The following is a 13,695-nucleotide window of genomic DNA, read 5'->3' as shown; positions in this document are numbered from 1 at the left end:
TTTTTGAGGGAGTCTCCTCTGTGCACACGCTGCCAGAGGGTCTCTAGGAGTTTAATTACTGTTAGGGCCTCTTTTTGCTGGAACCCCTGCAGGATTTCCCACCAGCACTGTAGACCAATGAGCACATTCACTCCCTGAATAAAGCAAGCACCTGTGGCAGGCTTGGCTATATGAGACGTTTGAAGGCTAGAAGAATACTATTTTTGGAAGGGACTGTGTTTCAACTCTACCCCTCTGGAAAAGGTCATCCTCGGAGGACAGGGGCTGAAGACCAGTGAGCCCATTTACCCCATGAATGTGACAAGCACCGCTAACAGCAGAACACCATTCTGGGAAGATTTTTGACTAAGAAAATATTATCTCTTTTTGTTTGTGAGGAGGTTTTAAGTCAACCTCCTCATTGGGAGCTTGGCTGGATCAGCAGGTTCCTGAATCACAGACTTTTCAACCTGAGGAGTCACCTTTTCAGAACAATTAGAAGGACCTGGAGACCCCATCCCGATCTCCAACCAAGGAACCAAGATACTGGGCTGGGTGATTGTAAAGTAGCTGGAGATTGAGGTAGGACAGCTTTTGCTATTCTGTAAGGGGACCCCTGACATAGGAATCCCAGATAGGCTGCTGGGAGAGCTTTTAGTGCACAATTACCATCACCATGGGAAGCTCTACCAGTTTGCTGAAGAAATGGACACCTACCCAGAAAGAAACACCCTAACTGTACAAGGAAATATCTGTAAATGCACATTCATGTAAAACTGGACTTTTATTTGCCTATAACTAATTAGTAAAACTATTGTTTAACACCCAGTGCCTGGTCCTGCTTGTTTTGTTTACAGCAACTCCCTCCAGGAGCTGCCACAACTACCATCACACACCAATGTCTGGGCCATAGTCGAGACCCCATAAAAAGAATCCACCTCTGGGACAGAGCTCAGAACCTGGGAGGAGTGCTAGCCGGAGCAGCCCAGAAGAGTATAAATTAGATGTGTGCCCCAAGGGAAGATCCACTCCCAAAAAAGGGGTTACATCTTCCTACACTAATGTCACCAGCAGGGGCAGGGTCTGTTGAGACCACTGTGGCCATAACAGTTAAGGGCAACTCCACAAGTAAAGGCAAATTTGAAGGTCCCTTGACATAAGGTTCTACTGTTCTTCCTTAATTAAAAACAGCCAGGCAGGACAAATTCTGTCTAATTGGCAACCCTAATATCTGTACCTTACTGTATACCCACTGTAAGTCAAAAGCTAAAGCACTACAGAAGGCAGCGGAGGAGTTGGGATGTTTGCAGCAGTCGCTGTGGGATTTATCAGTGGGAAGGAGGAATAATTTTGCTGTTTATCACCTGTCAGCTGTCAATGAAAGTCTATTAGAGCATACTACTTTTATTAAAAATGATTTCCCCTTTCTTTCTTATCTCTGTTAATGCTACTTATGAGCTTTCAAGAGAAATGAAAGCCATTTATGAACCTTAAAAAACTGCTGGTTTCCTAATTTCAAAACAGTGGAGAATGGCAGGCAAATCTCTTTCTCTCCTGTTATGTACTTGGATCCCCAGAGGATGGGTTTAGATGGACATCATTTTTCTGATAGGGTTGCAAAAAGATTTTAAATCAACCTTATCCTCCTTCCCTACATTGTTTGTCTTAATATTTCCATAAAAGCCTCATCATTAATCAATATGTAAAAATAATCCTGGTATCTTCCTGACCACTGTTCAAGAGACTAGTGATGATAGCTTGCCCAAAACATTCCCCATATCCATACTTATCCATCAACTACACAGCACCATAATGATGCAGCTATAGAATAACGATGCCTAATATCTTCCCTTTGAAAAAACACTGAACACATAGGGTCAGCAGTACAATTCAAATCCAGTATTTTTATTGGATCTTAACTATAAAGATTGAGAAAACAGAGTCAAGCCTAACTTCAAAAACCAAGGAGAAACCAATGTCTTTCACCTATGCCAATCCCCCTTGGCTAAGCTGTGCTCTAGTGTGACTCATGAGCATGAAATTCACTTTTAATATCTTGCATGTTTCAAATCCTTTACATATTTATTTAAACAGTGAAATAAAGTGTGTCTCACAGCTTTCTTTCCATAAAGCAAATTTACAAAGTCACCTGAACACTTCAAAGCACTCCCTTGACTCTAAATGCCTCTTTAGGTTACTTCATAGATTTATTTTTTTACTTCTTGAACTCCCAGAGGTCCGTATTTAGTAAATGTCCCGATAGCAAAGATAACTGAATAAACTTAGCCGGCTAAAGGCCTGATTCACTAAGCTGTTTTCCCATAGACACAAAATGAGAAAAAAAAAGCTTTAGTGAACCTAACTGGAGGTATACTCAACAGTGCAGCTGCACTATTGAATGTAGCTAGCTAATTTAAAGTTAGATGCCTAACTTTAGGACAGGTCTTTGGCTAAGTTAGGCCTAGATTCATCAATAATGCATATATTGTGCACCCTGCAATAATCCCTATATTGGGGGGGGGGAGGGAAGAGAGAGAGAAAGACTATCTACAATGTGCTCATACTAATTAAGTATTTATATCTCTACAAGAGGGCCACCTCATAGGTCAAGGTGAGGTGTTAGGGGTGGTATAGGGTTTAGGGGCCAGTTTCGCATGTAACGTGAGACGTACGAACAGCACACTACACCTTGGTGAAAATTTGGCATCATTTGGAGTGAGGAAAATCTCAAAAAGATGAAATTTCTACTATGTTCTCTCACCCTAGCTTGATGGACTCTATAACAGGGTACCATCAAGCTAGGGTGAGAGAACATGGTACAAAAATTCATCTTTTTGAGACTTTCCTCACTCCAAATGACGTCAAATCTTCACCAAGGTGTACTATGTTGTTTGTACGTCTCACTCTACATGCAAAACTGGTCCCTAAACCCTATACCACTACTAACACCTCTCCTCGACCTATCAGGTGGCCCTCCTATCTATATAAATAAAAATGTTAAATAGTTTGGACAAAATCTCTAATCTCAGAAACGACTGAACCAATTGCTTTCAAATTTGGACACAACCTTCATTTCGCATACAGGAAGGTTCTTCTGTACTTACATTACACATATGTCACACCTGTGACAGGTAAAATAGGTTTAAACATTTTTTCCAGAAAACAGCGACATCTGCTGGACGTAAGCGCCATCTGTTGCACCTTACACTAATACACGCTACACTAATCATTTCGCCAGTCCAGGTCCACGTTTCACTTCCATTTTATCACATTCGCGCACTTTTTTCGCCAGAAGATAACTATTTCCTTTACAGATAAAATACACCCACCACCCTCCTCACACACCCCCCACACATGCCAAATTGATTTACTTCCCACAGCCTCCCAACACACACAAAACCACCTTCCTCACACCCCCCACACACATGCCAAATTTATTTACTTCCCAGGCTCTCACAACACACACAAAACCTGACAGAAGTCCAGGAGGCTCCAGCGGGGGGCCAGGACCGGTCCGGGACACATCTCCTGCACTACGGCCATTGGCTGCCAGCAATCAACATGGAGCCGATGGCCCTTTCCCTTACTATGCCACTCGGGGACACCAATGGCGGCAGTAGCCCATGTGACATAGTAAGGGCGAGGGCCCCTAAGCGCCATTTTCAGGACTGGCAGCCGGCGGACCTTTGCCCTTACTATGTCAGAGGACCTACCGCTGCAATTGCTCCACCCCACTGACATAGTAAGGGCAAAGGACCGTCGGAACCCGTTTCAGTGCTCGCAGCCGACGGACCAACGCCAATACATCACTCCTGGACCGCTCCTGAACGCCCGCTCCACCGACTGACATTTTTATCAGGTCTTGGGGGGTCTGCAGGGTGGGGGGTGATAATGAATTTATTGCGAACATCTTGGGGAGGGGTCACGAGGGGGGCCAGGTTTCATTCATTCAGCAACTCTGGGGGGGGGGGGGGCAGGGGGGTGGGCTACTGTTTTTCGCGGGGCTGGGGGAGGGGGGCAGGAGAGAGTGTGGGGTGGTTAGTTTAAGAGAACTTTTCTCATAGGGTTGTTTTTTGGGGGAAGGGGGAGGTTCACACACAAATACATACACTAAACTTGTACGATCTCGGGAACACACCAAAATAGCCCTCCCCAGACCACAAAACAAATTTGGAAGTACAAATGTGGTTAGGCACTCCCCTATTTGGCTACATAACGCGCACAGACGCCCAGGGACAGACCACATGTAGCACCAACAATTTTAATTTCCCAGGTCTTGGGAGGGGGCTGGAGGGTGGGGGGGTTATTTGATTTAAAGGGTTGGGATTGGGGGGGGGGGGTTGGGGGGGGGGGGGTGGGGTTCCCACAGAAATAGAAAGACAAAGGTTTTCTGATTTGCAGGGTAGGCAGTAGGCAGGGGGAGGTGACAGTGAGGGGAGGGAGAATGAGGGGGGAGGTGAGTGTCAGGGGAGAGAGAATGAGGGGAGAGGTGAGTGTGAGGGGAGAGAGTTGGAGTGGGGACAGGGGAGGGAAGGGGGGGTGAGTGACCAAGGGGGAGGAGGATGAGTGACTGAGGTAAATGAGCAAGGGGAAGGGGGAGGGAGGGTAAAGAACCTGACTCTGCCACTGCAACGCGTGGCCGGGTACTGCTAGTAGAGATATAAATAGGTGCACACAGTGAGGCCCTCCCCAGAGGCTCACTTGCTCTCTTTTTCTCTCCCTTCCCAGAAATGGCCAAAATGCAATTCCAAAAATTTATCATGAATTGCATTATGGCTATTTCACACAGCTTAATGCTACGGAAAAAGGTGGAGCTATTTTCAGTGTTAAAACCATGTGATATGGCCCCTAATTCCCACCCACCCCAAAAATTAGCATTCACACTGTGCAGTACAGTGTTTTTCGCATGCGATAATGCATTATCGCATGTGAAAACACCATAATGCACTTTCATGCATGACCCTGCTAGTCGGCTAACTTTGAATATCGGAGTTAGCTGGATAACTTACCCGGCTAACTCAACTCTTCCCAGTTACGCCCCTAGAATGCCCCTAATTTAGGCCTAGAGTCATCATTTATATATATATATATATATATATAGCAAAAATAGCACCTGCGATAAAAAAAAAGGGGGGGCATGGTTAGGCTAATTTTCCTGGTATTGCATCACATAGGTATTTTTTTGTAATGTGAGTTAAATTTGTTGCACCTGTTATTTTCACATTGCAAGCTGAGAAATCCATTGTCTGCAGTGTTACTGACTGAACAGGATTTTATTGCAATTGGTGGTTAGGGCTGCTGGTGAGAAAAAGAGAGAGCCTCTGTGGAGGCTCACCAAAAAGTTAACTATTTATGCCACCGTAAGAGGGACCACTAATAACTCAGGGTGAGGTTTGTGGGATTGGGTGGGCTCTTGGGGGTAATTTTACATGCACAGTCATAGGTATGAACAGAACAGTTGCCATCAGTGAAGATTTACCTTTCATCCCTCCAAATCACATTAAAAGAAGAGTAGAGTAGATTTGTACCCTTTACTCTCTACCTACCTTGATTGCAGCTAGGTAGAGTGAGCATGGTACAAATCTACTTTTCTTTTACCTTTCATCACTCCAAATCACATTAAATCTTCACTGGTGGTAATTGTTCTATTCGTACGTATGACTGTGCATGTAAAATTGCCCCCCCAGAACGCACCCCATCCCATCCCAAAAACCTCATCCCAAGTTCATAATGCCCCCTCTTACGTAGTATAAAAAGTTCAAATACAAGTCGCCTCCACAGAGGGTCTCTCGACCTAACCAGGATTTGCGATAAATCCCATAATGCACAGCTATTGCAGGCATAAAACAGAGAAAAAAGGTGTAGTTAAATCCCGCAATAGCGTGCATTATGTTAACCAGCCCTGATTTTCATTTACTCCTCCTAGTTGGCTGCTAATTTTAAATTTGCATATGCAATAACACCTAATGCATTTTGATAAATGACCCTCATAGCTGGCTAAATTATAGCCAGCTAACTTATTAGCCAGCAGTATTTTAGGTGGCTAAGTGTCCAAATATTCATTTAGGACTAGATTTTCCTATGTCGCAGGGCTCCCTGAATCGCGCGCTAATGGGGGGCAGGGGGCGGGCTTTCGCACCCAATAGCGCCATCATAAAAGGTGGTGCTATTGGGCACGAAATAGGCAGGAAAAAGGCTCCTTACCTTTTCGCCGTCCACGCTGTCTTCGCAGCGTCCGCCCCAGTGCTGCCCCGACGACTCCTGTTCCAGTCTTGATGTCGCCCCTTTTTAGTGATCTCATGCGAAAAGTCCCTTTTCGCGTGCGATCGCTTTGGAAAATAACCCCCTTAGCCAGATAACTTCTGAGTTGGTCATCTAAATGCTTCTGAATACAGACCTCCCCATTGTACCTGAATCTCCTCTCCTGAGATGTACAGGGTGTAACACTCTGAACAAGATGCTTACTCTTTCTGTCCTACCTCTTCTACCTTTTTCCTCTTTGTCCAAACACCAACTGGAGAAATTCTTGTTGCACTCTCCCACTTGATTGCAGACCTTCCACAGTTTTCAGACAGTGGGCGCACATATATCAGTTCTATCCCTTCAGCTTCCTCAAATCACTTAAAAAGACAAATCACTTAAAAAGACAAATCCTCAGCAGATCAAGAAGCCTCCTACACTCTGTCTGCAGGAATGCAGTCAAGAAACCCCCTCACGGGCCATTCTAGGAACTTAGTCCTTGAAAAACCCGTGGCTCCATCCTGGAACCCTGAATCCAACCTCAAAGAGCCCCAGAACATTCTGAGCTTCTAATAATTTCTCAAGGCACCACCTATTGTGAGTGCCCAAAACATCTTCTCCTTCTACTCACCCTTCTTATCATATGGGCCTCTGGAGGGTACATAAGGTCGCCTGGTAAGGAACCTTTGGGTCTCTTAAGGCGAAAAAGAAATCAGCATTTCTACGTAGTCCTTGAAATTTCAGATGAGTGCATAAACATTAAATTCTATTGTAACGGAACAAACTGAAACTTAGCAGTGAATAGCATGTTATTCACCACTTTCCCTCTCCTGCATTGGCTTTTCATGAATTCGGAAAATGATGCATGCCAGAATTGTTGTTTTACTTCCTCTATAGCTCCAGGGTTTGGTGATGCAGTCTTATTAATTTCAAAATATAATATAATTTTGCAACCATACCGTGGAGAAGGAAAAGAATTGGAACTATATAGAAAAAAGTCATTTGTGTCTGTTTTTATTTGGATGAGAGTATTTTAGTTTGTTCAGTATGCTGTATTTTAGAATTGCTTACAATTGCTTTCTATAAGAAAATTGTATTGGAAAGAACAACAAGATTACTCCAGGTCATCAAGGATATGCTGACCCAGTCCTTGTTTTATCCCATTCTACCGTTAGACATGTAGCCTTGCTCTTTGAGAAATCAGAACTACATAGTCCATAAATGCAATGCATCAAAACCAGCACTGTGTATGTCCATGATAACCTGAAGTTATCTGGTAGTCTTATTTTTAATCAATTTTCAAATAACTCGCATGATTGCAGAGTCTGCGGGCATTTTTTATTGCTAGCTTGCAGTATGCTTGCTAAAAATGCTCACGTACTTTGCATTTGCAATTCATGTGAGCAGCCAAGACTAAGGTAGAGGGGATGGGATAAACCACACATTTCTGAAAATCCCATGTACATGCACTGTTTTCCTCTCCCGGGCCTAAAGGTACATGGTATGCACACTAGAAGACCATGCGTACTATTAGCCAGTTAGAGGAGGGAAGCTTTCAGACAAATTTACCTGTGTAGATGACTGAAAATTGCCTGACACATGTCTGTAGATTAATTTGGTCTGTTTTACATGAATAACATGACAGTAACACCAATATTAAAGTAAAATCCTCGTTGTTTTGAAGATGGTCAAGATACCTTTGATCGAAATGCTCTGTACCGAGGATCACTGACCCAAAGGAATCCCAATGGAAAGAACAGGAAAGCCGATCGCATCTTTGCGGTAAATATTTCTGATGGAGAGATGTATTAAAATTACTTAATGCCAGAATTTACTTTTTCCAGTTTACATTTAACCCTTACTTGTTTCAAGAGTAAAGTATTCAAATTCAAACCAGGATGCCTAACTTTAGCTCAATATTCATCTGATTGGCTCTATTCCCTGTGGTTTTCCCTCCTCACCACTCCTAGGGCAGCAAGTCACAAGATTGGCACTTCCAGCACTTTCTGGCCCACAGCGCAGCAAATCAGAGGTCACTCATGCACCCTGATATCCTTGATGGCCATTTTCAAGTCATTTGTCCAGATAAATTCCTATTTAAAAATTCTCTACCCCTTAAAAGTACCTGCAGATTTTGCATCTATGCAGGTAGTCTTCAAAATTTCTCCCACATTGACCTCGGAGGTAGACCGCTGTAGCTCTCTGATCTAACTGCAATGCCGCATTGTATTATTAAAAATACAAATTCTGTATTACGCTTTCATTTTGCACCACTTTAACTAAAGGGGTAGAAACTAGTAAGGGGCTGCCTTCCTGCAGAAGGCAGGAAGTACTGAGAAAACAAGATAGAGTTTCACTATAAAGGTGAGTTGGAGGAGATAAAAAAAACCCCAGAAAGTTGCTAGTATTGCTTGAAAAGTAAACAAGAAAACAAAGAAAGGGGGTTTGTAGTGTCACTGCTCTCTCTTCATCGAAAACTTTTCTGTTTCCATCAGCTTGCATTTCATAAAGTTTAGTCTTTTGCAGAAACCTGTGATGAGCCATCGATGAACACGAGAGTTGATAAAGAGGATGAAGAGGACTTCTGGCACTTCAATATTTTCAACTTCCTGCATTCCTCGGACGTTTCCTTCTTCCTGATGATGCCATTGCCCAGCAATTCTTCCCACCACTATCTTCACATACACCTTGAGCAATTAAGTAACAGTGGCTTGGTCATAGCTAACAGTACTCTTCAGCTTCAACACAGCCTACCCATTGCTTCCCAAATGCTCTCCAAACAAATGCCCGAATTAATGTTCAGAATGTATGCAAATGTACCCCATCCTTTTCCCAGTGCCTCTCTTGGGAAGAGTTAAACAGAATATCTGGACAAGGAATTATTTAACAGGCTGGCAGAGAAGAAATATTAAAGGGAAAATAATCAAAACTCCCCCATTGGGACAAACCCCGTGAGCAATAATTAAACCCACAGAAATTTGCACCTACTTGATCTGTGGATATGCTTTCCCTTAAAAAATAATGCATGTAGATTGAAAAGGTCATCTGTGCTTGCTATTTCTCTTCTTCCAATAATTTCACCTCGCTTAGAACAGTACCTCTTGCAACATAAATGGTTACCCCACACTAAATGTTAAATACTGTAACAGCAACTTTTATTTCATCGATAGTTATCAAATTCACGTAAATCATATTGCCTTACAAAACCTGGAATATATATCATAATAATGCATCTCTAATCAATAAGATGTCTAAACATAGTTATTTGTATCAAAGACACAATAAGATTCATATTCTGAAACCCTCCAATCAACCCCTTACCATAAATCACTCTCACTTACTCAGTACATAAGAACATAAGAACTTGCCATGCTGGGTCAGACCAAGGGTCCATTAAGCCCAGCATCCTGTTTCCAACAGAAGCCAAACCAGGCCACAAGAACCTGTCAAGTACCCAAACACTAAGAAGATCCCATGCTACTGATGCAATTAATAGCAATGGCTATTCCCTAAGTAAACTTGATTATTAGCAGTTAATGGACTTCTCCTCCAAGAACTTATCCAAACCTTTTTTGAACCCAGCTACACTAACTGCACTAACCACATCCTCTGGCAACAAATTCCAGAGTATGAGGTGATATTATTTGTTGATTTGATAGAACAGTCTAAGCAGGCTTGCTGTGTGACACCAGTGAGACTGTAATTTCTCTTCTTCAGCCTAAACACAGTAAACCCAGCTTAAGGTACATAAAGTGATGGGAGAGTTTTCCCTGATGAGAGAAGGGTTCATCTCACAAATTTATTTAGTGGTTTCCAATTGATGGGTCTTGGAGATGGTGAAGTGGACCTGGCTGGAGACAGCAGGGGGATGGCTTGATAAATCTCTGGACTGATCAGAGAGAAAACACACCATCCTCCCCTCTATGAACTCTAGTCATTATCTATCACTTAGTGTTAGCAGTAACAAAGCATCAAGCGGAGTCGCACCACTTCTAGATAAATACAACTCTTAATTTTATTTCTTGTTTAAATCCAGCCATTATATACAGGAATAGGATTTGGTAGTCATATAAATTCTGAATACCCAGAATTCATGGGATACGAACAGCCAAAGTAAATCTTTCCAAACGTATATCATAATGGTATTCCACAGAATGAGTATAACAGTCACTCAGGCTTCACTTGTACATCAATTAGATCTACAAAATCCACACTCCCAACACTGTACAGGAATATAAAGATTACATTCCAAAAATACAGTTGTCTCCATAGACATACTTGTAGGTACTCTTTTTTTTTCTCCTATCTTAGTCCATCCCAACCCACAAGGGACAGGTACAACACTTCTAGATTTCTATTCAAGTTTAATCCCAGTCTCGAACGCCTGTAGGGCATGAGGTTCACCCCCTTAGAATCTACTCACCAGTACTTCTTCAATCCACTCCAACTGCTTCTCTCCTTGACGCCAGACACTTGCAGGTATCATCAATATTCTATATGCCCTGGTTACTTCTGGGGGTTCTTCTTAACTCAGGACATCCCCTTTCTCCTTCCTCCTGGCCATTTTCCTCAAGAGGAGAAACTGCCGTCTTCTTCACCATTAACTCCTGGAACTTTTCCTCTGGGGAGAACAGTCTTCTTCTTTCCACAGCCTCAGGCCTCCTCCCTGCAGGGCCATTCTGGGGTGATCTTCAGGCCCATCAGCCCCCAGGCCGATTACTCAAGGCCACTACATCCTGAAGGTCTCTTTTCACCACTTACAGTCTGGGAAAAGGTTAGGAAAAAAGGGGCACACTCCTACCAAATCCTCCCACTTTTATACCTCCCACTAAACCATCTTACACCGATCACTTAACCCCAAACTCTTAAAGGGACCAAGACACAACCCCTCATTCATAACACTAAGAACATCCAGTGATCATTCAACATAATTACAACATATAATGAGTGAGATAGCAACATTAAACAATAAACTCACCCAAACTGTTGTGAACAGCTAGAATAGAACAGGCTTCATATGTAAGGGTGGGATTCCCCCTACACAGGCCTCCTGGCAATGTGGGTGAAACTACACATGCAGAATAGTGCAAGTAATTTTATCCACATTGAAGGTGGGCAGTTTTCAAACAATCCATTTCAGTGGGCAAAACCCTGTTTCACCCACAGAAATGGCTTTGAAAATTGCCCTCTAAGTAAGTGGTTAATTGTTAATCATTACAATCTTATTTTAACTGCTGAGCATGATTATAAAAGCAATGCAGTTCAAATGAGTGGCTCCCAAACTAATGCTGGATGTAGTGGCTCACAAGATGGAGGAGCACGATCATCACTCAACCATGAAACTCAAAACTACAGAGCAGAATTACAATTAAACTTAAATGTCTACATTCACAGTATTAATAGTATGGAAAACACTGTTTGATTTTCAGTGTTCTGGGGGTGGCCTATGATTTTGTTGTAGTTGCCAAGTGGATTCTGAAAGGAAAAGTTTGGGGACGTGCTAATTTAAATGGAAATCCTTTGTTACTTCTTCTTTCCCTTATTATTTATTGCCATTAACATCCGCTTGAAAACTGAATCCTTGTCCATTTTCATCTATTATTGCCTCTTATCCATCTTTGAATTCAATTCTGCTTGTGTATCATAGTCTGTTGTGGAAATGATAGTGATGTAATAGAGGATGAGGGCAATCAGCAAGACATCCTGAATTAGGAACACCAGCCTTTTTTCTTTCAAAATCACTCATAAGTAAAGAACAAGAGGAAGATAAGAGCTATGTAGTATGTAAATTATATGTACACTATCATACTGTATATTGAAGTGTTTTTACCTCAGTGAGGTAATGCTGTCTAATGGGTACACTAGAAAGTAGAGACAGTTCCTCCCCATTCATCCTAATTGTGGCCAGCCCTTTGGTTCACCACCAGATGGCCCTAGGTCCCTTACCGTCAGGACTAGTAAACAGCTTTGGGATTTTCCATTCTCTTTCAGTCTCTCCACTGAGCTGACTGTGATTGGATATCCCAGGGGCATAAGGCAGAGTTAGAGCAAGAGAGTGCGTGGTCATTTTGAGTTAGGTTTTGAGGAGCTATTTTTACTTTCTACCTGCTGAGTTGGGCTGACAAACCCACCTCGGTGTTTTTCTTGTGTTACAGAAGATTCCTCATCAGTACACTCCCTATCTGAGAGGGTCTGCCTTCCCTTTTTAAGAGAGAGATTTTTGTAGAGTTTGGTTCATCTTTTGGATTAGATTTTCTTATTCTGGGGAACACCCTGCGCTTTAGAGAGGGGCAACCCCTCCCCCAATCCTGAGAGTAGGGGCTGGAGACCTGTGAGCAAACCCTCTATTCCCTAGAAGAAGCAAAACCAGTGACAGCACTACCCAGTTTGAGATATTTTGGATAGAGACGTTTGGATTTTTCCCCTTTTTTTGTTTGTGTGGAGGGTTTTTTTTCCCTCACCCTTCTACACACTTGTAGAAAGAGATAGAGGACTGTAAGCCGAACTGGAACATCTGGCTTCTCTCCCAGAGAGGTCAACTGGGGTTGCATCATCAAGTTTTGGGAGATTCCCAACCGGATCTCCACTCCAAAGGGATCAGGACATAGGCTGTGGGCATCAGAATGAACTATGGACTTGGGTAGGAACTTTTCATGGCGTAGGGCTTCCCCTATAGGATTCCCAATCTACTGGGCTGTTTGCACCAATGAGGAGACAGGGCCATGCTCCCTCCCAGGAGCTAGAGAGATGAACAAAAGCACTCCAGCAGAGAGACAATGTAAATAGTTCAAGTGAACAGTTTAATTTGTGGGACAGTGATTGAACTTTTGGAAATAATTAGTAAACTTAAGTTGAACTTAGTCCGAGTCCAGCTTGTTTGTCCCTGAAGAGGATATATCATTAGAGAGATACACACACTACAGAAGTGACTCTCCATCACCTGGGTCACAAAGTATTTCCTTCCCCCCGCCCCCCCCCCCCCAACAGAAAGAGCCTGGGAGGTGCAGGAAGAAGGGGAAGGATGGCGAGAGCAGCCCCGACTAACAAATACTTTTATGGCCCTAGGGGAATCAACAAACCTCGGAGAAAGGGTTACATAAACTTTCAACTGATTTTCTGTATAACCCTTAGCTCTCTTTGCACCTTGGTCTAGCCAGATGAATGATAATAAAATTGAATAATTTATAGTTTAACTTTTTTGGCAAAGACAGAATTATGTAATGCCATTGTATAGCATGAAGTATATTTCAGAGTATTCTAATGGGTAAGGGATTCTTTAAACTGAGTTTCCATTGGTTTAGGTTCATTAGGATGCAGAATATTATTTTACCTTTTAATCTGATTCATGAGGAAGGTATTAAAGAAAATGGTTGTGATAAGAACTTCTAAGAGCAGAATGAACCATTAAAATCAAATAAATATACATATATACCATCATGCTGTATTTGTTTGGATTTTATTTCTTAAGAATGTAGC

General features: G+C 42.6%; 1 protein-coding gene across 9 annotated transcripts in view; it reads left to right on the top strand.

Moving 5' to 3' along the window:
• Positions 1 to 9,687, top strand: part of MLPH (melanophilin) — a 329,932-nt gene extending 320,245 nt beyond the window's left edge. For all 9 annotated transcript variants that reach the window (XM_029606456.1, XM_029606455.1, XM_029606454.1 and 6 more), the window contains 2 exons: positions 7,904 to 8,001; positions 8,746 to 9,687. In XM_029606456.1, coding sequence (XP_029462316.1) covers positions 7,904 to 8,001; positions 8,746 to 8,769 — 122 coding nt within the window. In that variant the 3' untranslated portion in view covers positions 8,770 to 9,687. The remainder of the gene's footprint in view (positions 1 to 7,903; positions 8,002 to 8,745) is intronic.
• Positions 9,688 to 13,695: the final 4,008 nt, after the last annotated feature.

This window comes from Rhinatrema bivittatum, chromosome 6 (assembly GCF_901001135.1).
Source record: "Rhinatrema bivittatum chromosome 6, aRhiBiv1.1, whole genome shotgun sequence".
In the NCBI taxonomy this organism is placed as follows: domain Eukaryota; kingdom Metazoa; phylum Chordata; class Amphibia; order Gymnophiona; family Rhinatrematidae; genus Rhinatrema; species Rhinatrema bivittatum.
The sequence above is the reverse complement of the archived record's forward strand: the minus strand, read 5'-3'. Positions and strand labels throughout refer to the sequence as shown.